The following is a 25,477-nucleotide window of genomic DNA, read 5'->3' as shown; positions in this document are numbered from 1 at the left end:
TAAGCGTGGCTGGTGTTGAACACAGGAGGCATGATGAATCTTCGCCCAGCCATTGGTTGAGATTTTTTGGGCTAGGAAGGACATCATAGGTTGCCCGAATGAGGAAGCTTATCCTGCTCACCTCCATCTCCCACCTGTCCTTCCAGCTGATCTTCCGCTTTGCCACACTCTCCCATCTCATCCACTGGCCCTGTTTAGCTTACGACACAGCCTTGGCACACCTACTCGACTCCTCCTGTTGGCGGACTTCGGCCGTGACCAACTTCCGGCGCTCCAGTGAGGATGCCTTGTTCCAGCAAGGTCGCTCTCCGCCAAGCCCCAAGCCACTTCGTCCGTGTTGGACTTGCCCAATCATGTCGCCTTGGTGGAGAGCAGATTTTGCCTGCTGTGTCGCATTCTTAGCCGTCCACTTCCTTCCTGTTGCCAGGGTTGGGGCAGCAGCTCAGATGACAGTGTCCCTCGATTCTGCCAGGGTCATCTCTAGTCTGACTTTAGTGCACTTGAACTCCTCTGTGAGGCTAGAGAGAGGCAGCTGAAGTACCCCCTGACCGTACAGGCCTACGCTGCTCAGGCATCGAGGAACACCTAACCACTTTCTCACAAAAGAGCTGATTGTTCTTTCCATCTTCTCGACTCTTGTGAGGGTGATGTCATACATGGTTAGTGGCCACATAAGGCGAGGTAGTAACCCAAACTGCAGGCACCAGATTTTCAGCTTTCCAGGCAACATGGATCGGTCGATGTTTGCTAGACCTTTGATGATTTCTTGCCTAAGCTCGTTTGCCTGATCAGTGTCCTTCAGTTTAGAGTCATACCATCTCCCCAGACTTTTGATTGGCTTCTCTGACACAGTTGGGATTGGTTCTTGATCAATGAAAAACCTTTGATCCGTCAGTTTGTCTTTGATTATAGAATATAGGGAGTTCGGCAGTAGGTTATGAAGCAGGAACATAAGAACATGTTTTCTCTGCATTGCTCCCAGTCTCATACGCTAGGTGGGTAGGAATAGAAGGATAGGGAACATAAATGTGTGGCTGAGGAGATGGTACAGGAGGGATTCAGGTCCTTGAACCTTTGTGATCTCCTCTGGGGCAGGGGGGACCTGCACATGTGATGAATACACTGGAATTTAGAAGGATGAGAGGAGATCTTATCGAAACGTATAAGATTATTAAGGGGTTGGACACGTTAGAGGCAGGAAACATGTTCTCAATGTTGGGGGAGTCCAGAACCAGGGGCCACAGTTTAAAAATAAGGGGTAGGCCATTTAGAACTGAGATGAGGAAAAACTTTTTCAGTCAGAGAGTTGTGAATCTGTGGAATTCTCTGCCTCAGAAGGCAGTGGAGGCCAATTCTCTGAATGCATTCAAGAGAGAGCTAGATAGAGCTCTTAAGGATAGCGGAGTCAGGGGGTATGGGGAGAAGGCAGTAACGGGGTACTGATTGAGAATGATCAGCCATGATCACATTGAATGGTGGTGCTGGCTCGAAGGGCCGAATGGCCTCCTCCTTCACCTATTGTCTATTGTCTATTGTCTATAGAATGTTGCAGCTGAAAGGGAGGGGTGGGGAGGGGCAATATCCTATTGGAGGTGTTTGAAACAACTACCCAAGATGGTTTAAGCTAGTCTGATATTCAAGTGGATGAAGAAAAAGTTGAGGCAAATATGGAAATTAAAGCGAGCAAGTCCAGTAGGCATGTCAGGCAGGATGAGAGGGAGTAAGAAAAGTCCGATGGACTAAATTGGATTTAGAGTCATAGTGTCGTACAGCACAGAAATAGGCCCTTCGAACCAACTCCCCATGCCAATGAAGATGCCCCATCATTAGTTCCACCTGACTCTGTTTGGTCCATATCCTTCCAAGCCTTTCAAGTCCAAATGTTTTTTAAATATTGTTATAGTACCTACCTCAACTAATTCCTCTGGCAGTTTGTTCCATATACCCAGCACCCTCTGTGTGAAAAGGTTGCCCCTCAGATTCCTATTAAATTTTTCCCCTTTCACCTAAATCTACATCCTCCAGTTCTTGATTCCCCTACTCTGGGTAAAGCACTGTGCATCTACTCTATTTGTTCCCCTCATGATCTTATACACCTCTGTAATCAACTCCCATCCTTCTGCACTCCAAGGAATAAAGTCCTAGCCTACCCTCTCCCTGCAACTCATGCCCTCGTCCTGGTAACATCCTTGTAAATCTTCTCTGAAAGTTTTTCCAGCTTAATGCAAGAAACCTGATAGGTAAGGCAGATGAGCTCAGAACATGGACTGATGGGGATTCCGATATTACGGTGAAGAAAGCATACAACGTGCTTGACTTCATTGGACACGGCATTGAGTACAAGAGTTGAGACATCATGTCACAGTTGTAATGTGCGACCGCACCTGGATTATAGTGTGTAGTTCAGGTGACCCGGACCTGCTCCACCCCAGCCCTACAGAAACACAAGTTCTGCACATCACCAATACTTCAGGCATCCTTTCGGGATTAGGAAATGGTTCTGTGAAACAAGCAAATCTTACTCCTGTTTCGCAAATTGATAAAAAAAATATGAAAGGACCATACCATAGTACCAGTTCTTAATTGCATCTGACTTTCAGCCTGGGTGTTTCTTTTCTGCGGCTTGCTGTATCCGCTTTCTTTTACATTAAACATTACAAAACCTAATTACATGCACAAATTTAAAAATAGTCGTTGGTAAATTTCTTTAAAACATATACTTTCAATTTTGCAATTACGGTTCTACATTCCATACATTTTGCTCAGAGTTTAATAGTTTCTAATGGGCTTAAAAGAATATATATTACTGCCCTTGTTACTCTCTCTCTCCTGACAAAACAGAGAGCTCAGTCCAATGAACAGAATGGGTTGATTACTGATTTTTTTTCTCTGAAATCTGTGGTCAATTTTACTGTCCACACTGTCACCGGTCGGTAAAATTTAAACAAAAACTTACCGTAGAGAATAGTAATCAGAGAAACTGGCATGACTAAAATTCCAACCAGCATATCAGCAACAGCCAGTGACATTAGGAAGTAGTTTGTTGCATTCTGTAGCTTTTTCTCCAGGGAGACTGCCATAATCACCAATATGTTGCCCCCGACAGTCACCCCAATGATCACTAGAATCAGCAAGGCTGGCCAGTTTTTTAAGATGGCTCTGCGTGAGATGTCCCCTGGGACTGAGGCATTAAGTACTTCTCCTGTGACCAAGCTCTGGTTGAGGATATAAGAACTATTGATGTATCTGGCCATCAGAACAATGTGCTGAGTAAAATCCAGAGACACAAAACTGTAGCAGTGATTGCAAATTGTGGAGTACTTAGCTTAAATAACATTTGAAATAATTTGTTCATTACTATTGTTGAAGATTTCTTTTAAAATTAAGACGACTTCTATGAATTCAGGCACACAGGAAGATAATCCATCCATTGTCTTGTGAGCGTTCAGTTGAAAAGTCAAGTGCTTTAAGCCATCAAATATTTTCTTCTCACACTAACAGATGTGTAAGGTTCTCAACTTGGCTTTCTGGTCAAAAAGTATGTTTGTCTTGCTTCATTCTTCTTTCAAGAGCTGCCAGGCCATCATCACTAATGTCAGCAAACTCCTCAAATAGTTCACGTTGGTAAATTGTAGTCTCATTTTTAATTTTTTTTTTTGCTTTCTTCTGTCTCTTTTCTACTGTTTTCTTTCTTTTAACCAGATGCTGAGATGTTTCCTTTGGGTTTCTCCAGGCTATTTTTTTTTGTACAATCAACTCATTAAGATCTAATCAAGACGTGCTTTCTCTGGAGTTGAGTTATTTCAGCTCTGAAAATAATTATAATTGAAATGATATTACAATGTTATTCTCATTCAATACACATAAACATTAATTTCATCCTTCCTCTTTCAACTTCAAAGAATAGTGCCTCATTTCCTGGGAATATGATATAAATATGTCCCCTGCCTACATAAGTACCAACCCCACTCATTTATTTTAGTCTGTTGCGGTCCTGGAAACAGCAGACCAACTCATTGATTTATTACAATTTCTGCCAAATTTATTATCAAACATAGGCAAGCAATTATTAGAACTGGTTTATTTTTTATCTCTATTATCCTTGCAGTTATCTTTTCCTCTAGTTCATTAGCTGTTGCTACATCTATCATTACCCCACACAGATCAAGGAACGTAAACTCAGTATGTTCCAAATTCCTTCCGCAAGAACATTCCCTCCGCAACTCCCTGGTTAACTCATCCTTTCCCACCCAAACCATCCCCTCCCCAGGTACCTTCCCCTGCAACCGCAGGAGATGCAACACCTCTTCCTATACCTCCTCTCTCGACTCTGTCCAGGGACACCGACACACCTTTCAGGGTGGGCAGAGGCACAATTGCAGCTCCCCCAACCTCATTTACTGTATCCGTTGTTCAAAGTGTGGACACTTATACATCGGTGAGACCAAACGTAGACTGGGCGATCGTTTCGCTGAATACCTTCACTCAGTCCACCTGGTCCTATCTGATTTCCCGGTTGCCAAACATTTTAATTCCCCTTCCCATTCCCACCCTGACATTTCTGTCCTGGGCCTTCTCCATTGTCAGAGTGAGGCCAAATGCAAATTGTTGGAACAGCACCTCATATTTCGCTTGGGTAGCTTACAACCTAGCGGTATCAATATTGATTTCTCTAATTTCAAGTAACCCTTGCATCCCCACTCTCTCCAAGCCTCCCCCACCCGAGTTGTTGTACTAGTTTCAATGTGATCAGGTTGAGTTTCATTGACTGTAACTCATTTTCACCTAGCCAAAAGCTAATAATAGCCTGTTTCCTTTATCATTGTTACTTTTTTTGCATATCTTTCATTCATTTGTTCTATAGCTCGCTATATCACCGTCTATATCTCTCATTTCCCATTCCCCTGACTCTCAGTCTGGAGAGGCCTCAACCTGAAAGATCACCTATTCCTTTTCTCCAGAGATGTTCTCTGACCCATTCTGTTACTCCAGCTTTTTGTGCCTATCTTCAGTTTTAACCAGTATCTGCAGTTCCTTCCTACACATGTTCCAAATTCTTCCAGATAATGTGCTTTAATTGGGTACAACGCTCACGGTGTATTCATTTTTAGCAATTCTACATTGTTAATTGAGACTCCTACTCCCAATCAGTCTGAAGAAGAGTCCCAACCTAAAGCATCAGCTATCCATGTTCTCCAGAGACGCTGCCTGACCCGCTGAGCTACTCCAGCACGTTGTGTCTTTTTTGTAAACCAGCATCTGCAGTTCCTTGTTTCTACATGAGATTCCTACAAGAAGGATAACATCATAAACATAATTCTGCATTCAATTGCTTTCTGCAATTGAAAATTGATTCAATATGTTAATGCTACTGCTTGGATTACCAGTGAATATAAAGTTACATGGTTGTAGGTCTGCATTGAACGACATGAAAATATACATAGCCAAGATCAGCTTGATTACATTCAATGGTGACCAGGCCTGAAGAGACAAGTTTTTAGCTGTAAATTAATTTATTAGCCAAGTATGTAAACATACAAGGAATTTGATTTACTAACAGTCATACAAAAAAGCTACAAGGTACATAAGAACATAAAAATTAAACATAGACTTAAACAGCCACCACAACAACGTGTGAGAATCCCGAGGGCACACGGCATAAGTGGAGACCCACAGCCATCAGTTCAATGTCCGGGCCACACACACGCTCCTTCACCGTGATGTGACCAGAGTTGTACCGACCGCTGTCACTCTCTCTGCAGTCCATGTCCACCCAAACAGTCAGAAAGCCGTCCAAACTCGCACTAGACTCCAGGATGTCCTCATGGAGCCATGTCCCCGCAAAACACCGATCACAGCACTCACGGCACTCCCTTCGAGTCCTCACCAGTACAGGCAGCACGTCCATCTTGTTTTTTCGGCGACCTCACATTCCCCACTGTGATGGAAGGCAAAACTTATTCCTTCTTTCCTCCTTTTCTCCCACGGTCGGGGCAATCGAAACTTCCGCAGTCGGGGCAATCGAAGCTCCCGCAGTCGGCGATCGAAGCTCCCATGATCGGGGTGGTCAAAGCTCCTGGGGTTGGAGCTCCTGCAGCCGATCCCTAACAAAGGGACCGCCAGCTCCACGATGTTAAAGCCACAGTGCAGACAGAGATACGATGAAAAAGTCGCATTTCCATCAAGGAAAGAGATGAACAAGGTTTCCCCCAACCCCCACCCCCACATAATACAAAAAGAAACAACTGAAATATCGCATTTACATAAGTATTCAGACCCTTTACTCAGTACTTTGTTGAGGCATCTTTGGCAGTGATTACAGCCTCAAGTCTTCTTGGGTATGACACTACTAGCTTGGCACACTTGTATTTGGGGTCATTTCTCCCATTCTCCTCTCAAACTCTGTCAGGTTGGATGGGGAGTGTCGATGCACAGCTATTTTCATGTCCCTGCAGAGATGTTCGATCGGGTTCAAGTCCGGGCTCTGGCTGGGCCACTCATGGACATTCACAGACTTGTCACAAAGCCACTCTTGCGTTGTCTTGGCCGTGTGCTTAGGGTCATTGTCCAGTTGGAAGGTGAACTTCCACCCCAGTCTGAGGTCCAGAACGCTCTGGAGCAGGGTTCCATCATGGATCTCTCTGTACTTTGCTCTATTCATCTTTCCCTCGATCCTGACTAGTCACCCAGTTCCTGCTGCTGAAAAACATTCTCACAGCATGATGCTGCCACCACCATGCTTCACCGTAGGTATGGCATTGGCCAGGTGATGAGCGGTGCCGCTTGGCATTCAGGCCAAAGAGTTCAATCTTGGTTTCATCAGACCAGAGAATCTTGTTTCTCATGGTCTGAGAGTCCTTTAGATGCCTTTAGGCAAACTCCAAGCGGGCTGTCATATGCCTTTTACTGAGGAGTGGCTTCCGTCTGGCCACTCTACCATAAAGGCCTGATTGGTGGAGTGCTGCAGATATAGCTGTCCTTCTGGAAGGTTCTCCCATCTTCACAGAGGAACTCTGGAGCTCTGTCAGAGTGACCATCGGCTTCTTGGTCACCTCCCTGACCAAGGCCCTTCTCCTCCAATTGCTCAGTTTGGCCGGGCAGCCAGTTCTATGAAGAGTCCTGGTGGTTCCAAAGTTCTTCCATTTAAGAATGACAGAGGCCACTGTGCTCTTTGGAACCTGCAATGCTGCAGAAATTGTTTTATACCCTTCCCCAGATCTGTGTCTCGACACAATCCTGTCTCGGAGGTCTACGGACAATCCTTTATCTTCATGGCTTGGTTTTTGCTCTGACATGCACTGTCAACTGTGGGGCCTTATATAGACAGGTGTGTGCCTTTCCACATCATGTCCAATCAATTTAATTTACCACTGGTGGACTTCAATCAAGTTGAAGAAACATCTTGGCACGGTAGCGCAGCGGTAGAGTTGCTGCTTTACAGCGAATGCAGCGCCGGAGACTCAGGTTCGATCCTGACTACGGGTGCTGCACTGTAAGGAGTTTGTACGTTCTCCCCGTGACCTGCGTGGGTTTTCTCCGAGATCTTCGGTTTCCTCCCACACTCCAAAGACGTACAGGTATGTAGTAATGTAAATGGTTGGGTAAATGTAAAAAAAAAAATTGTCCCTAGTGGGTGTAGGATAGTGTTAATGTACGGGGATCGCTGGGCGGCACGGACTTGGTGGGCCGAAAAGGCCTGTTTCCGGCTGTATATATATGATATGATATGATATGATAATCAAAGGAAACAGGATGAACCTAAGCTCAGTTTTGAGTGTCATAGCAAAGGGTCTGGATACTTATGTAAATGTGATATTTCAGTTATTTCTTTTTAATTACTTTGCAAAAATTTCTAAACATCTGTCTTTGCTTCTTCATTCTGGAGTATTGTGTGTAGATTGATGATGAAAAAAAATAATTTTATCCATTTTAAAATAAGGCTGTAACGTAACAAAATGTGGATAAAGTGAAAGGGTCTGAATACTTTCTGAATGCACTGTAGGGACTGCATCTGGACTTAATATTCTCTGAGTTTATCCTCATGAATGCAGATATGACTTCTGCCACAGTGATATATGGAACAGTCAGTGGGGATGGTGGCACGTTGTAGGTGTAACTTTGTTTATCTGATCCTTAATAATTCAGGGTGGCAGCTTAGCAATGGAGTTGCTGCCAGAGTTCCAGGTTTCATCCTGATCATGGGTGCTGTCTGTATGGAGTTTGCATGTACTCCCCTTGAATGCGTGTTTCCTCAGAGTTTCGTCCCAAAGATGTGTATGGATTTGTAGGTCAATTGTCCTCCGTAAATTGCCCCAAAAGTGTAAGGAGTGGATGTGAGAGTGGAATAAGCCGATAGTTCCGAGTTCCTTCCAAATGGCAATGAGTGACAGGAGGTTTCCAGCACTGGAACTAATGAAGTTCTCAGCACTGGAACAGATAGACAATAAGTAAAAATAATCGGAAGAGGCTGTTTTAAGAGGTTCCATATAAAACGTCATCACCCTCCGGCACCAACATGTTTTTTGAAAATTATAGTACAAATAATAATTCTAAAACAATTGAAAAGGAGGAGAGCTGTACGGCTGCATGGAAATGTGCATTGGGTACTCCAGCGAAAGGAAAAAGTAAAATATATAAAGTCATTGTATTAGGAGAAAAAAATAAGAAGGAATTCAGCAGATAGAACATTTCGCAGGATAGGTTCTGTCATGTGTCTCAATTAAATATCGTATACAGAGCAAACTGAATGAATTCCAGGCACAAATTCAGCCTTTGAGTGGAAGCTATGGTAATTTCATTGAGGTATGGTTGCAGGACAGCCAGGAGGAAAATAATTCTATTAAGCTATATGATCTCCTGGAAATAAAATGATATCATTTAGAAGTGTTGATATAATAAGAAACATCAGGCATTGGAGACTTCATGGTACATAGTAGAAAGAACAGGTCAGCACAGGAACAGGCCCTTCGGCCCACAATGTCTGTGCTGAATATAATACAAAGTTAACTATTCTCTTCTGTCTGCACATAGAGTCAAAGAGTCATAGAGTGATACAGTGTGGAAACAGGGCCTTTGGTCCAACTCGCCCACACTGGCCAACAATGTCCCAGCTACCCTGGTCCCACTTGCCTGCACTTGGTCCATAAGCCATCCATGTACCTGTCCCATCCATGTACCTGTCCCATCCATGTACCTGTCCCATCCATGTACCTGTCCCATCCATGTACCTGTCCCATCCATGTACCTGTCCCATCCATGTACCTGTCCCATCCATGTACCTGTCCAACTGTTTCTTAAACGATGGGATAGTCCCAGCCTCAATTCCCTCTTCTGGCAGCTTGGTCCATGCACCCACCACCCTCTGTGTGAAAAATTTACCTTTCGGATTCCCATTAAATCTTTTTCCCTTCACCTTGAACCTATGTACTCTGGTCCTCGATTCCCTTACTCCAGGTAACAGACTCTGTGCATCTACCCGATCTATTCCTCTCATGATTTTGTGATCCATTTCTCTCCATTCCCTGCATATCAATGTGCCTATTTAAAAGCCTCTTAAATGCCACCATCGTGCCACTTAACCTACAAACTCCACATCATTGGGATGTGGGAGGAAACCAGAGCACCGAGAAGGAATCCATGCGATCACAGGGAGAACATGCAAACTCCACACAGGCAGCACCGAGGTCATGCTCGAACCCAGATCTCTAGCACTGTAGCCAGCAGCTACAGTGTCATTGTACACCCCAATAATAATGAGAGGCGGTGGCACTAAAGAAAATTGTAGCAAAGATACAATGTTTTTTATGGTGGATTATAACTTGCACTTAGATTGATATAAACGGATGAAATTGGAACGCATCTGGAGAAGCATAGACTTGTTAGAAATGGTCAGGATAGCTTTGTGCAGGGGAGGGGGTTGGCTCACTAAATGTATTATATTTTTTGAGGAGGTGATGAAGGTGATCAATGAGGGTGGGGCAATTGATGTTGTCTACATAGACATTAGTAAGGCATTTGACAAGGTCCTTCATGGGAAGCAAATGCAGAAGAGGATCGGTGAATTCACTTTCACTAGCATGGTTTCAACGCTGAGTTCAAGAGGATTTCATCAGCTGGAAACCTGCGGCATTACTCATTTGCAGCCTTCACTGTGGCTCTGTTTGGCAGTTAATCTAGCTTTTCTCAAATGCCACTCATCATCAGAGTACAATCATTACATGTCCAGTTGATTAAGTTATTTGGGAACCACAAGAAGACAGCATGAATGTGCATCAAACAAAATGTTCCCTTGGGCTAATCTCATAATTCTGCAATCTCCACTTGGTATTGGTATTAATTTGTTATTGTCACATGAACCGAGATACAGTTAAAAACATTAATTTGCATACTATCCAGGTAAATTATTCCATAAATTAGTACGACAGGTAGTGCAAGGGAGGAACTAAACAGAGTGCACAATACACTGATGAGCCAAAACATTATGACCACTGACAGGTGAAGTGGATAACAATGATTTTCTTGTTGCAATGGCACCTGTTAAGGGGTGGGATACATTGGACAGCAAGTGAACAGTCAGTTCTTGAAGTTGATATGTTGGATGCAGGAGAAATGGGCAGGAGTAAATACCTGAGCGACTTTGACAAGGGCCAAATTGTTATGGCCAAACAACTGGGTCAGAGCATCTCTGAAACGGCAAGGATTGTGGGGTGCTCCTGGTCAGCAGTGGTGACTACCTACTGACAGTGGGCCGAGGAAGGACGAACCACAAACCGGTGACAGGCTGTTGGGCGCTCAAGGCTCATCGATGCATAAGGGCAACGAAGGCTATCCCGTCTGGTCCGAACCGACAGAAGGTCTACTGCGGCACAAGTCACAGAAAATTTTAATGGTGGTCGTGGGAGGAATGTGTCACAATACACAGTGCATCGCACCCTGCTGCGTATGGGGCAGACCAGTCAGAGAGCCCATGATGACCCCTGTCCACTGTCGAAAGCGGTCATAATGTTTTGGCTCATAAGTGTATAGTGTTACAGCTAAAGAGAAAGTGCAGATTTTTAAAAAGTGCAAAGGCTGCAAAGAGGGAGATTGGAAATTTACAAATTCATCCTTATTATATGAGAGGACCATTCAAGGGGTTGATAACATTGGGGAAGAAACTGTTCTTGAATCTGGTTGTACGTGCACTCAAGCTTTTGTAACATCTGCCAGATGCCAGAGGGAAAAAAAGGGAATGACCACTATGTGAGTGCTCCTTCATAATGTTGGCTGCTTTCCTAAGGCAATGCGAAGTATAGATGTGGGTCAGAAGGACTTGGACAGGTTAGGAGAATGGGCAGAGAAGTGGCAGATTACGTTCAGTGTAGCTAATAGACAATAGACAATAGACAATAGGTGCAGGAGTAGGCCATTCGGCCCTTCGAGCCAGCACCGCCATTCAATGTGATCATGGCTGATCATTCTCAATCAGTACCCCGTTCCTGCTTTCTCCCCATACCCCCTGACTCCGCTATCCTTAAGAGCTCTATCTAGCTCTCTCTTGAATGTTTTCAGAGAATTGGCCTCCACAGCCCTCTGAGGCAGAGAATTCCACAGATTCACAACTCTCTGACTAAAAATGTTTTTCCTCATCTCTGTTCTAAATGGCCTACCCCTTATTCTTAAACTGTGGCCCCTGGTTCTGGACTCCCCCAACATTGGGAACATGTTTCCTGCCTCTAACATGTCCAACCTCTTAATAATCTTATACGTTTCGATAAGATTCTACACTTCGATAATACTCTACACTAAGTGCAGAGTCATGTATTTTGGTAATAAAAATAATGGAGTACATTATTTATTCAGAGAGAGGTGCAAAGGGATTTGGGAATGCTGGTGCAGGACTCTCAAAATGTTAATTTGCAAGTCGAATCAGTAGTAAGGAAGGCAAATTCAATGCTAGCATTTATATCAAGAGGACTGGAATACAAAAATAAAGATGTAATGCTGAGGCTCCATAAGGCGCTGGTCAGGCCACATTTAGAGTACTGTGGGCAAATTTGGGCCCCATTTATGAGGAAGGATGTGCTGGCTCTAGAGAGGAGGTTTACAAGAATGATTCCAGGAATGAGCGGTTAGCATATGACGAGCGTTTGACAGCACTGGGCCTCTACTTGCTGGAGTTTAGAAGATTGAGGGGGGACCTCATTGAAACTTACAGAATAATGAAAGGCATAGATAAAGTGGATGTGGAAAGGGTGGATGTGGATAGAGTGGATGTGTTTCCACTGGTGGGAGAGTCTAGGACCAGAGGTCATGGCCTCAGGATTAAAGGGCACTCTTTTAGAAAGGTCAGAGGGTAGTTAATCTGTGGAACTCATTGCCACAGAGGGCTATGGAGGCCAAGTCAGTGGATATTATTAAGGCAGAGATAGCCGAATTCTTGATTAGAATGGGTATCAAGGGTTATGGGGAGAAGGCAGAAAAATGGGATTAGGAGGCAGAGATTAGCCATGATTGAATGTTGTAGTACACTCGAATGGCCTAATTCTACTCCTATAACTTGTGAACTTGTGAATTTATGAATGGAGGGTGAAAATAGTGTAGTCCCGCATGGCAGGAAGCCATGACGACTTGGTAAAATGGATTCAAAAATAGCCTAGCCGTACGAGACAGTGTGAAGTGTTTGAGGGGTGTTATACTAACTAGAGGTCTGTGACCAGTAGTGTTCCACAAGGATCAGTGATGGCTAAGTGGTCAAAGCAGATGCAAAAGAGATAGTGAGAAAGGTCACATAGGATACAGTAGGAGATAGCTCAGTTGGAAATATGGGCAGAGAAATGATATGGACTTTAATCCAGACCAATAGTGAGGAGATGTAATTTGGGAGGTCAAAGACAGGAGAAAAATATAGAGTAAATGTCAGGTACCTCAGGAGTACTAATGTACAGAAGGATCTTGGAATGCACTCTATAGTTTTTTTGTTTTTTTTTAGATTTAGAGATACAGCACGGAAACAGACCCTTCGGCCCACCGGGTCCGCGCTGCCCAGCGATCCCCGCACATTAACACTATCCTACACACACTAGGGACATTTTTTACATTTACCCAGTCAATTAACCTACATACCTGTACGTCTGGAGTGTGGGAGGTAAACGAAGATCTCGGAGAAAACCCAAGCAGGTCACGGGGAGAACGTACAAACTCCGTACAGACGGCGCCCGTAGTCAGGATCGAACCTGAGTCTCCGGCGCTGCATTCGCTGTAAGGCAACAACTCTACCGCTGCGCCACCGTGCCGCCCGTTTTTGAAAGTGGCAACAGATGTCAACAAGATGGTATAGAATGTGCATGGCAAACCTGGCCTCACGGGTTTGGGACATTGCATATTAGAATCAGGAAGCATGTTGCAGGATTGAAAAGCTTTGATTAGGCTGTACGTGGAGAATTGTGTACAGCTTTGGTTTCCCCATCACAAGAAGGATGAGAAGGGTTTGAAGCGGGTGCAGAAGAATTTCTCCAGGATGGTGCCTGGATTAGAAACTATTAGCTTTTAGTTTAGTTTAGTTTAGAGATACAGCGCAGAAACAGGACCTTTGGCCCACTGTCTGTACCGACCAGCGATCCCCGCACGTTAACACTATCCTGCACACACTAGGGACAATTTACACTTAAACCAAGCCAATTAACTTACAAACCTGTACGTCTTTGGAGTGTGGGAGGAAACTGAAGACCTCGATCTCGGTCACGGCCACGGGGAGAACGTACAAACTCCGTACAGGCATCACCTGTAGTCAGGATCGAACCCAGGTCTCTGACGCTGTAGGGCAGCAACTCTACTGCTGCGCATAAGCTATAAGAAAAGAATGGGCAAACTTGGATTGTTTCTCTGGAGCGTCAGCTATAAAATTATGAAAAGCATTGATAGTCAGAGCCTGTTTCTTGGGTTGAAATTCCAAATATTATAAGGAATAACTTTAAGCCTTAAAGTTTAAGGTGAGAGGGTTGTTTAGAATCAATAATGCTTAGTTATACAGCACTAAAAAATGCCACTCGACTAACACATGCATGCTGATCAATATGCCTGCCTTGGTTAGTCCAGAATTTGGCCCATATCCCTCCAAATCTTTCTTATCCTTGTACCTTTCTAAATGCCTTTTAAACATTGGCATTGGTATTGGTATTGGGTTATTATTGTCAAGTATGTTGAGGTGCAGTGACAAACTTTGTTTTGCGTGCAATCCAATCAATTCACCCACACATTATGTGAGTGCAATCAAGCCGTATACGATTACAACAGTCAGTGTATAGAGAAAATAACCAGAGTGCAGAATGTACTGCTGCAACGTTATAGTCTTATAGCTCAAGAGACAGTGCAGATAAAAATGTGCAAGGGCCTCAGTAAGGTAGGCTGGGAGGTTCTGCTACACCCTTAACTTATGAGCGGTCCAAACTTACTACTTTGGTTAATTAATAACAAAACGTACTAACTTTGCAATTCTAATTGCCTCTACCACTTCTATAAAAACTCATTCCACCTACACATTACACACTTTCAAGCCTCCTTTAAACCTTTCACCTCTCACCTTCAACCTATGCCCTGTAGTTTTTGACTCCCTTATTCTGGGTAAAAGACTGTGACCATTCACCTCATCTATAACCCTCAGAATTTTATATTCCTCTATGAGGTCACCCTTCAGTTTTCTATGCTCCAGAGTAAACAGCCCAGCCTAACCAATCTCTCCTTACAACTCAAGCCAACATATCTATTCTGCATTCATCTAGCTTAATGATATCTTTTCCATAGCAGGGTGACGACAGCTGTGTGAGATTATTGAGGAGGTCACAAAGGTGATCAAGAGTCAAGAATATTTTGTTATCATATGTCCTGAAATGGAACAATGAAATTCTTATTGGGTGATTGTAGATGATCCAAAGATTAAGAGTCATGGGGTCCATGTAGACTTGGTAAATTGGGATAAAAATATCACAAAAGCGATATTTAAGAGTCATTAAGACAGACAGAGAAACATCCAGGCAGATGGGAATAGTTTAAATCTGTATGATGTTCAACTCAGACATCATGGGCCAAATGGCCTGTTCCTGTGCTGAACTGTACTATGTTCTGCCCTATTTTAAGTCATGTTTTAAATTCAGCAAATTTCTTGAAAATATTTTAGATCCTGTATTGTTTTGGGGCAGATCTTTTCATGACCGACCTACTTTCAAGCTTTTGAGGGCACAATCTTTTCAAAACCTATGAGAGCCTGGAAGGACAATCTTGTGCAAACATTAAAGCAATGCTGTTGTAGCTTTGTTTGCTGGCATTTGACAGCGTTGTTAATGCAGTCTCAGGTGTCAGGGGTCAGCCTGGACCTCACCTCTCTCAAGGCTACAAGGAAAGTAGAAATCATTTTCAGAAACAAAAATAGAAGCTGAGAAACTGTTATCCCATGAAGATCGTACAGAGACTCGTAAAATGCAGGATGAAACATAAAGGATATGCGATGGGGACCCACTAAAGTAAAGTTAGCAAATTCACAGTGTTGAAAATTGTGACATATCCACAGGACCAGAGCTTAATCACATCAGGGTTTTGAAGGATGAGGGAAAAAGAGTTTCTAAATATGATAATCCCAAGTTCTCTCAATTGCAGGTCATTCCTTTGGATTACAAAACATTACATATTACCATGTCACTGAGGAAAAGTGAGAAATGCAAGAAAGATAATTACAGACCAATTAGCCAAACAGCTGCATTCAGGAAATCTCCAGGGTCTTTAATTAAGGTAGAAACGATTAAACACCTGGACATTTTTCAGATGTTCAGAGTAGATTTATAAAGAGTATGCCAATCAGAATAATCGTGACTACAATTTTTAAGAGGTTGACTTAAATGGTTGATGTGAGTGGGTATCCATGAATGTTATTTTTATAGAGCTCAAAGCAATTTAAAAATATCCCATTATAGATTGTTAAGAAAAGTTAAAGCTCATGGGACTGAAACATATTTTAAAGATTTGGGATATATTTGGAAAACTGGCTAAATTGCAGGATGCAGAGTGCTGGGATGTGAAGCACACAAAACCAATAGATGTTTTGTAGCATTGCCATTATTCACCTGTATCTACTAGTTACAGCAAACATGATACCTTTTACAAAAGGTGTTATGGAATTAGCCAGGTAATGACAGATCTGTGAGTCACAGGAGAAACCTTATGGGAAACATTCTGAGTCACAGGAAAACAGTCAACAAGGATTTATTTGAGAGAGATCTTGTTGGATGTAGTACATTTGAACTTTAGTAAAGTTGTTGACCAAGTTCCATGTGGGTCATAGACTAAAATTTAAATCTGAAATTGCCTTGATAACAGGATGCAGAGAGTGATGGTGGAGAATAGTTTTTGTAACTCGAAGGCTGAAACCAGCGATGTATCTCAATGATTGGACCTGTAACACTCACTGTTTGTTATAAATAAACATAGCACAAAAAGTAAGGAAATTTGTGTTTGGTAGATTATTTCTTTGTTGTAACAATGCTTCTTGGCAATAAATCTTATACCGTTGGAAAGCCTGTTTATTTCCCTTTTAAATGGTGCCACATTTGTAAGGAACATGCATTTGTGGGATGAGCAGCAGAGCTGAGTATATGGGTTGCGCCCATGAAAAATTTGCCAAATCTTCTCTGCCAATGCCAAACAGCTTATTCTGCCATTGACTCTTGTTCGGTGTTGTTTGGTGGATTGGATGATTGAAGTCTGAAGAAACAAGACATATTGGCAATTTAACAATTTATTCATTTAATAAACAGGAGCCACAGTAGCGTGTGGAAGAACCATACACAGCCATAACAGCCTGGCACCTCCTCCTCATGCTGGTCACCAGCCTGGTCACACACTGTTGTGGGATGGCATCCCATTCTTGTCAGCACCTGGGGGTACCAGAAGCTCAAAACAAGAGTCAATAGCAACAGCAGAATAAGCTGTTTGGCATTGGCAGAGAAGATTTGGCAAATTTTTCATGGGCGCAACCCATATACTCAGCTCTGCTGCTCATCCCACAAATGCATGTTCCTTACAAATGTGGCACCATTTAAAAGGGAAATAAACAGGCTTTCCAACGGTATAAGATTTATTGCCAAGAAGCATTGTTACAACAAAGAAATAATCTACCAAACACAAATTTCCTTACTTTTTGTGCTATGTTTATATATATATAAATATATATATATATATAACAGTTTTATATATATAGTTATTTATATATAGTTATATATATATTTATATATAGATAAATAACTATATATATAACTGTTTATATATATCATCCACAAAAATTAAGACAATAAAGCATTACAGGCAAATGTAGAAGGATACCTGAAACTATATAGAGTTATCAAGTGGTTACATGAATGGATGAAATTGTGACAAGTAGATTACATGAATAGTTGGACTCCAAGCGATAATTAATGAAGGAAAATCAGTGTTGCACTTTCTGGGGTTCATACTGTATGTTTGAAAGATGATTTAATTTAAATTTCAAGATATTGAACGGGAACTAGTTTTGTTTAGAGTTTAGAGATACAGCATGGAAACAGACCCGATGGCACATCGAGTCCATGCCGACCATCAATCACCTGTACACTAGCTGCATATTATCTCTCTTTCATATCCTACACACTGGGAACAATTTGCATAGCCAATTAACCTACAAACCTGCATGTCTTTGGAATGTGGGAGGGAACTAGATCACCCGCAGAAACCCGTGCGGTCACAGGGAGAATGTACAAACTCCGCACAGAAACTAAGTCGGTGCCAGAAATGTGGCGGCTCTTTGTGGACTGCCCAGGTGAAGCCTGCTACATGATTTTACTGGTTTGTACGCAAAACAAAGAATGTCGTTGTATGTATGAAGTTGCTATGGCGAGATAGTGATCAGATCAACCATGGTGGAGTAGGCTCTAAGGGCTGAGTTGTCTACTGCCCCTAGTTGGTATGCATGCATATACTATTTATGGTTAAAGAAAAACATAGGAACCTAGGACCAGAGATATATTCTACAACTTTGATTCATGCTTTTCAGGGGTGAAGGAAGGAAATATTTGTACATGTACAAATGCACACCTCCAAACTTGACTTCCTTAACGGCAGACCACAATCAACATAAAATGGCAATGACACTTACTGCTCAATAACTATCAGCACACAATCACCTCAGGGCTGTGTGCTGAGCCCCCAGGTCTACTTACTCTATATCCACGACTTGTAAATCTGTGGAATTTTCTGCCTCAGAAGGCCGTGGAGGCCAGTTCTCTGGATGCTTTCAAGAGAGAGTTAGAAAGAGCTCTTACTGATAGCGGAGTCAGGGGGTATGGGGAGAGGGCAGGAACGGGGTACTGATTGAGGATGATCAGCCATGATCACATTGAATGGCGGTGCTGGCTCGAAGGGCCGAATGGCCTACTCCTGCACCTATTGTCTATTGTCTATTGACCGTGCAGCCAGACACAGATCACGTGCTGTCCTTAACTTTGCTGACGAGACCACCAATGTTGAACAAATTATGGTAAATATGAGTCAGAGTACATGAGGGAGTTGAAAATATGATTGAATGGGGCCAGAAAAGCAAAATGGAAAAATGAGGAGCTTTATGTCTTTATAAAAAAAAAGACATAAAGCAGACCAAGCAGCATCCCTGGAGAACATGGATAGATGACATTTCGGTTCGGGACCCTTTTACAGACGGATTGTAGTGGTTGGTAGAGCTGGGTTGAAACCTCAAAGAGAGAACGGGCTGGACAAAGTCTGGCGAGTGAAAGGTAGATACACGTCAGGGAGATTTTTGAAAAGCAGATGGTTGGACAAAGGCCAGAGATGAAAAGAAAAAAGATGTATTGTAAAAGAAATGCAAATTGTGAAGTCAGAGGAAGAACTTCATAGGTGGAAGTGGAGGGGGAGGGGAGAAATGGACTCGCGTTCAAGTGGACAAGGAAGAGAGCAACGTCTCAACATCAGCAAGACCAAGGTGTTGATTGTCGACTTTAGAAGGGGAAAGCTGAGGATCAACAAACTTTCCTTAATTGACGCATTGGCAGTGGAGGAAGTTAACAGCCTCATATTCCCGGGCATGCATATCTCTGAAGGTCTGTCCTGGACCAGCATATTGATGTAATCATACAGAAAGCCCATCAATGCCTCTACTTCCTTGGAAGATTGTGGAGATTTGATATGTGAATAAATACTCTTTTGAACATTAACAGGTTTACTGTAGAGAGCATTGCGGTCTGTTTCGGCAACTCGAATGCCAGGAACGAAGGAGACTACAGAGTGTGGTAGACACTGCCCTGTCCTTTCCAGGTAGTGACCTCCCCACCATGGAGGGATCTATAGGAGGCACTGCCTCTAACTGGCAGCCAGCATCATCAAAGACACTACCCTGGTTATGTTCTCATTTCACTCCTACCATTGGGAAGAATGTGTAGGAGTCCGAATACCAAGATTATCAGGTTCCAGAATAGCTGCTTCCCAGCAACTATCAGGCTCTTGAACACTGCACAACACTAACCTCAACTATGAAGTATGGACTCTCTTTGGCTGCATCAAGGATTTGGGGTTTCCTTTTGCACAACTGTTGGGATTATTAATCTATTGATTTTTTGTTGATTATATATTATTTATTTGTGCTGTGTTTGCAGGTCTGTTATCCAGCTGCAGGTAAGAATTTTATTGTTCCATTGTCAGTACTTATGACAATTAAACACTCGATATATTTAACAATGACTCCAACTGCATTCCGTGGTAGAGAATTCCATATGTTCATCAACTTCCCGCTCTCGTTTCTAAATGGCTGACCCTGTATCCTGACGTTCAAGTATCTGGTTCTGGACTTGCCAGACATCGGGAACATTGTCATGCAACCAGTCTGCCTGGTCCTGTCAGAAATTTGTGGGCTTCTATGAAATCTCCTCTCAGGCCTAATCATCCCACTCCCTCCTTGTATGTTAGTTATGATGCAAGTGGCTTGAATGAAGTTCCTGGTGTAAAAGTTGCTGATTGCAGAGGTCCTCACAGCCACTGATGTTTGGTTAACACTTGAGATACCATCGAACTAGGTGTAAAATCTTCACCTCAGCTTTCTCACCAAATATTAGACTGTGCAGAATCGGATTTCTGTCCATATAAGTAAACTGTACATATAATCACCCTGGCAATCCAGATGAAATAGCATCCAGATGAATTGGATACTTTAGTCTATTGTTTACATTAGTGTATTTGTCCTTTCTCTGGCAGTGATGGCATTACAATTTTAGCAATGTCCTTTTCAATCCGCATCAACATTGTCTAAGGGGTTTGGTGGCAATGGATGACCGTCAAAGTTAGTCATGTATATTATGATTAGATGTCTCATAATCTGTTGGACAGGACAGATGACAGCTCTTTTATTTTGTTTATAAATCAAACAAGATGTTTTCCATGGAATTTATTTTGCCAGTTTGTTGCTTTTTCTGTTATTGAAAAGAACAGATGTGAAGATGGTGAAGCCTGAAGGCAAAAAGGTTCAAGCCGCTTTTTCTAAATCATTACTCAATTCATTGTGTTTTTGGTGAATTAAAGCAATAAGCTTCCCAGAGATATAATTTAATGACTTTCAGTTCATTTGATTGGTGTAAGAAAGCATTTCTTTGGTACTTATAATTAAATTTTTTAAAAACTAAATTGGCTACAGTTGGATAAAACGTAACTGGGAAGTGCTGTAGTTATCAGAGTTGAAGTTCAAGGGATTGCATGGGCAATGATAGGCCCAGAAAAAAGTTGGCTGTGAGCCAGGGAGTAGTGGCTGCTGCTTTTCATAATGGAGAGAAATAAACTGGATCAACATGAGATATCAGAAATTTTAAAAATGGGGATACATTCAGTGGGTTCGCAACATCTGTTGAAAGAAAAACTGAGTTAATATTTCATATCTGGGAAAGAGAGAAAACGTGGAGAGACAAGAAGCTGCAGATGCAGGAATCTTGAGCAAAACACATGCGTTTGGGATGTGGGAGGAAACCGGAGCACCCGGATAAAATCCACGTGGTCAGAGGGAAAATATGCAAAATCTGTATGGTCAGCACCTGAGGTCAGGGTCGAACCTAAGTCTCAGGGCGGTATAAGGCAGCAACTCTGCTGCTGTGCACTGTGAGGATCTCAACAGGTCATGCAGCATCTGGGGAGGGAATGGACAGGTGATATTTTGGCTCAGGACCCTTCTTCAAACTAAGTGGAGTAGAAGGGCGAAAGCTAGTAAGGAGAGGTCGGAATGAGACAAAGCCTGGAAAGTGATAGATGTATGCAAGCAAGTTTATTGGCGGATGGGTGGAGTAAATGACAAATGCTAGAGGTGAAAAGGGAAGCGCTCCATCCATAATGGGAGAGAGGAATTAAGGAATTATGCTGGGAGTGGTCTCTCCAGAAAGCAGAAAAGGTGGGGGCGGGAGGATGAGTTTGGTGGTGAGATCACGTTGAAAGTGATGGAAATGTTGGAGATTGTTGTGCCTGTTGTGGAGGTTAGTGGTGTGAAAGGTGAGGACCAGGGGAATTCCATGCTTGATCCATCTGGGGGAATGATGAGTAAGAACAGAACTGCTGGAGCACAAGAAATGGAGGATGGAGTGTAGATACCTTAGATTCAGGTTGGGCCCAAACTTGGAAGCCATTTGGGATAAGATGGGAAAAGGTAGGTGTTGTGGAAACACATGCGGCTGTACTAGCGAATCTAGGTCAGAACATGGTCAAATAGCAGGACAGCAGCAGGAATCACAAAGATGGATTAGTGAGAAAGGGTCTCACAGAACTCACAGCAGGCATTCTTTGAAGAGATCTTGCAGTGGAGCAGTAAAATGGAGATGTACAAAACCGCAGATGCAGGAATCTTGAGTATTGGAGGAACACATTGGTTTCAGCAGCATCTGGGGAGGGAATAGATAGGCGATATTTCATGGAGGGCCCTTCTTCGGACTGATTGGAGAAACAGGGAGAATGCTGGAAAAGAGAGGTGGGGTTGGGAAAAAGCCTGGTAAGTGATAGAAGATACAGGTGAGGGGTGTTTGAGTGGCAGATGAGTGTAGTCGGTGGCAGAAACTAGAGGTGAAAAAGAAACGTCTCCATCCTCAACAGCAGGGGGAGCCAAGGAGTTGCGGAGGGAGTGGTCTCCGGAAAGTGGATTGGGGTGGTGATAAAAAGATGTGACTGGTGGTGGGATCACATTGAAAGTGACAGAAATGTTGCAGAATGATGTTGGATGTGGAAGCTGGTGTGGTGAAAGATGAGGGTAAGAGGAACTCTATTCTTGTCCCTTTGGCGGAACAGGGGAGTGAGAGCAGAACTGCGAGAGTGCGCAAAGCAGTGAAAATAAGTTACTTTTCAATAGCAGAGAAGGTGGTTTAGGGAGGCGTAGAATAAAGAGAATAGCTCTGATGGCACAAGATACAGTGAATTATATAACAGTTAAAGACGGATTAAGCTATCTATACTACATATTACTCATACCAAGACTGAGTGATATGCCCCAGCAGACCAGAATATATTCATCGAAAGAAAAAACTGAGCCAAATGGACAATTGTCAAAATTAGGCCTGTTGTTAATTTAAATATATTTATATATAAAATATCCTGACCTATGAATTAAGGCCATTATTTGAAATTTAGAAATGTAGCGAACAAAGAGAAAGATAATAAAATAGTGCTTGAGGCCTTTGGCATAGTGATGAATTAGGCAAACGTAGACTGGCTATAATGCACTGCAAGGAATTGTGAAATGTTACATATTTTGACAGAAGAGGAAAGAGATGTAAAATAAATACAATTTTAGTGTACAAAACAGGTATGTTAAGCTAATTTCATAAAGCAGGTTTTTGTTAATTATTTTGATTGATTTTTCATTTTAGTACACATTTTAGGAAGGACTAGACCAAGTGGACCCGTTGGGCCCAAACCTCTCCTGCATTGGTGCAGCACCCACTCCTCCCCCCCGCCCCCTCCCCCTCCCCCTCCCCTCTCCCTCGCCCCAACCCCCTTCCCCTCCCCCATTCCTCTCCCCCCCACTCCATTCCCCTCAACCCTCCCTTATCCTCTCTCTTCCCCCCCTCCCTAGGAGATAGATTTAAACTTTAAAATGTGAATAACTTAAAAAATATAACATCAATTTCAATGAAACTTCTTCCAATAGCACCAAAGGGACGACGGTGAGTAAGGTGGGCCTAAAATTGTCGTGTTATCGTGTACCGTTTTGGCTGTAGTTCAGGAACAAACAAACAAGAGTTTTAGTATATAGATATTAAGGCCCAGGAATTGTCATAGAAGGAAATACTGAAAATACTATTAGAGACATGGGACATGAAGCTGAAGAAGCAGGAGTTCTTCTTGGAGCAAAGAAAGTTAAAGGGAAATTTAATAGAGTTGTTTCAAATCATGATAAATTTTGATAGATATAGAGTTAGACAGCACATAAGTAGGACCTGCAGCCCAACTCGTCCAGGCCAAACAAGGTGTCTATCCAAGCTAGTTCTATTTGCCTGCATTTGGCTCTTATTTTCTTCTAAACCTTCCGATCCATGCACCTGGCTAAATATATTTTTAACATTGTATTTGTACCCGCCTCCACAACTCCCTCTGAGCTCACGTCATGCACCCACCACCTTCTGTTTGAGTAAATAAGGTGAAATTATTTCCAGTGATGGGAGGGTATTGAGAAGAGGAGAGCCAAAAATTGATCATAGTTTTTGCATTGTAATGCTGTAAGAGAAATGTTACGGATAGATAACTGTTTATATATTTAGAGTATTGACACATAATTCCTGTATTTTTATAGGAGTTACGACAAAATATTGATTTATACACCAATCATATTGCCAATTTCAAACTTATAAGACCAGAAATTAGTAATGTAAACGGAGATGCCTGTACTCACATAGGTCTTGGATAATGTGTCAACACAAGAGATAGATGTTCCACAAACAATTATAAATCTCTCCACATTTTTGCTTCCATTGAATTTTCCATTACAAAATTGGATGCTAACATGTTCTACATTGCAAAGTCAAGGTTAACTCTCTCAGTTCCCCATCATCCCTTCGTCCTCTGTAAATGTAGGATTAGCCTATCCAATTGCAAGTCTCAATTAAAATTGTTGATTGAAGAACATCACCTCAATTTATTCAGTCTTTAGTTGTTATATCACCAACATTAATTTCTCTAGTGGCGGCATGGTGGCGCAGCGGTAGAGTTGCTGCCTTACGGTGCTTGCAGTGCCGGAGACCTGGGTTCGATCCCGACTATGGATGTTGTCGGTATGGAGTTTGTACGTTGTCCCCGTGTGACCGTGTGGGTTTTCTCCGAGATCTTCGGTTTCTTCCTACACTCCAAAGACGTACAGGTTTGTAGGTTAATTGGCTTGGGTTTGTATACTTGGTATAAGTGTAAATTGTTCCTAGTGTGTGTAGGCTTGTGTTAATGTGTGGGGATCGCTGGTTGGTGCGGACTCGGTGAGCCGAAGAGTCGTATCTCTAAACCAAACTAAATTAAGCTAAACTAAACTAAACTAAACTAAACTAAACTAAACTAAACTAAACTAAACTAAACTAAACTAAACTAGTGCCTTCACTAATTTTTAGACTACCTTCACCAATGTGTTTTGATATTCTCTTATAAAATGAAACAAAACCTCTGATTCTGATTCTGATTCTGATTCTGATTCTGAGTCAAGAAAGGTGTTTGATTTCATAAAAATTAGCAACCAAAGTGAGGTGTAATGAACCACCCCTTGGAGAACAGCTCACTTATTCTGAGTTGGCCACACCTGACTAGTTTATTGTGAAACATGTGGAATTTACATGTCCAGATGCCACCTCCCCAAAATTATGTCCACAAAAGGAAAGGAAAACATGGAGACGGATGGCATGTTTCAGAACCTCGGGATATCTCAGAGCAATTTGCAAGAGTGAGGAACTGTTTGAAATGTAGGCATTGGTACAATGTAGGGATTGTATCAAATTACAGATACCAAACTCCTACAAACAGCAACAGCCTGATTGTTTTTAGTTGGTGGCTGGGGATAAATGATGGCTGTCATTTAGAGACCTCATTTAAGAGCATCTTTAATATTCCACTACTCCCGTGGTACCTCTCTGAAATACGTAGTGATTATATGCTCCTGTGTGTTGAACTGTGTGTTGTCTCTAAATTGGGTACCACCACCAAGCAAAAGATGGGATCTTACGTAGCAACTATGAGTCAATCTACACACCTCCCTTGCAAAAAGTCAATAAAAGTTTGACTGTGCAATTGTGGTTGCGTATATAAATTGAACTTTGTTGCCTCAATGGAAGAGACATAGCTTAAACAGAGGCTCCCATGTAAATAACAATAGGTAATTTTAGTTTAGAGATGCAGCGTGGAAACAGGTCCTTTGGCCCACTGAGTCCATGCTGACCAACAATCACCCATACAATCACCAGAGGATTAA

At 42.5% G+C, this 25,477-nt stretch overlaps 1 protein-coding gene and 1 long non-coding RNA gene across 3 annotated transcripts in view; one reads left to right on the top strand and one right to left on the bottom strand.

Moving 5' to 3' along the window:
* LOC144600552 (5-hydroxytryptamine receptor 2A-like) overlaps positions 1–25,477 on the bottom strand; it is a 141,219-nt gene that overhangs the window by 20,860 nt on the left and 94,882 nt on the right. Inside the window, exons 2-3 of one of the 2 annotated variants that reach the window (XM_078412257.1) lie at positions 13,673–13,827; positions 2,957–3,809 (exon numbers count right to left, since the gene is read on the bottom strand). In XM_078412257.1, coding sequence (XP_078268383.1) covers positions 2,957–3,254 — 298 coding nt within the window. In that variant the 5' untranslated portion in view covers positions 3,255–3,809; positions 13,673–13,827. The remainder of the gene's footprint in view (positions 1–2,956; positions 3,810–13,672; positions 13,828–25,477) is intronic. The other variant, XM_078412256.1, reaches the window with a different exon arrangement.
* Positions 22,252–25,477, top strand: part of LOC144600553 (uncharacterized) — a 32,960-nt gene continuing 29,734 nt past the window's right edge. The window contains exon 1 of the long non-coding RNA XR_013548153.1: positions 22,252–22,285. This is a non-coding gene — a long non-coding RNA (uncharacterized LOC144600553). The remainder of the gene's footprint in view (positions 22,286–25,477) is intronic.

This window comes from Rhinoraja longicauda, chromosome 15, assembly GCF_053455715.1.
Source record: "Rhinoraja longicauda isolate Sanriku21f chromosome 15, sRhiLon1.1, whole genome shotgun sequence".
NCBI lineage: Eukaryota > Metazoa > Chordata > Chondrichthyes > Rajiformes > Arhynchobatidae > Rhinoraja > Rhinoraja longicauda.
This window is presented reverse-complemented; position numbering and strand designations above follow the sequence as displayed.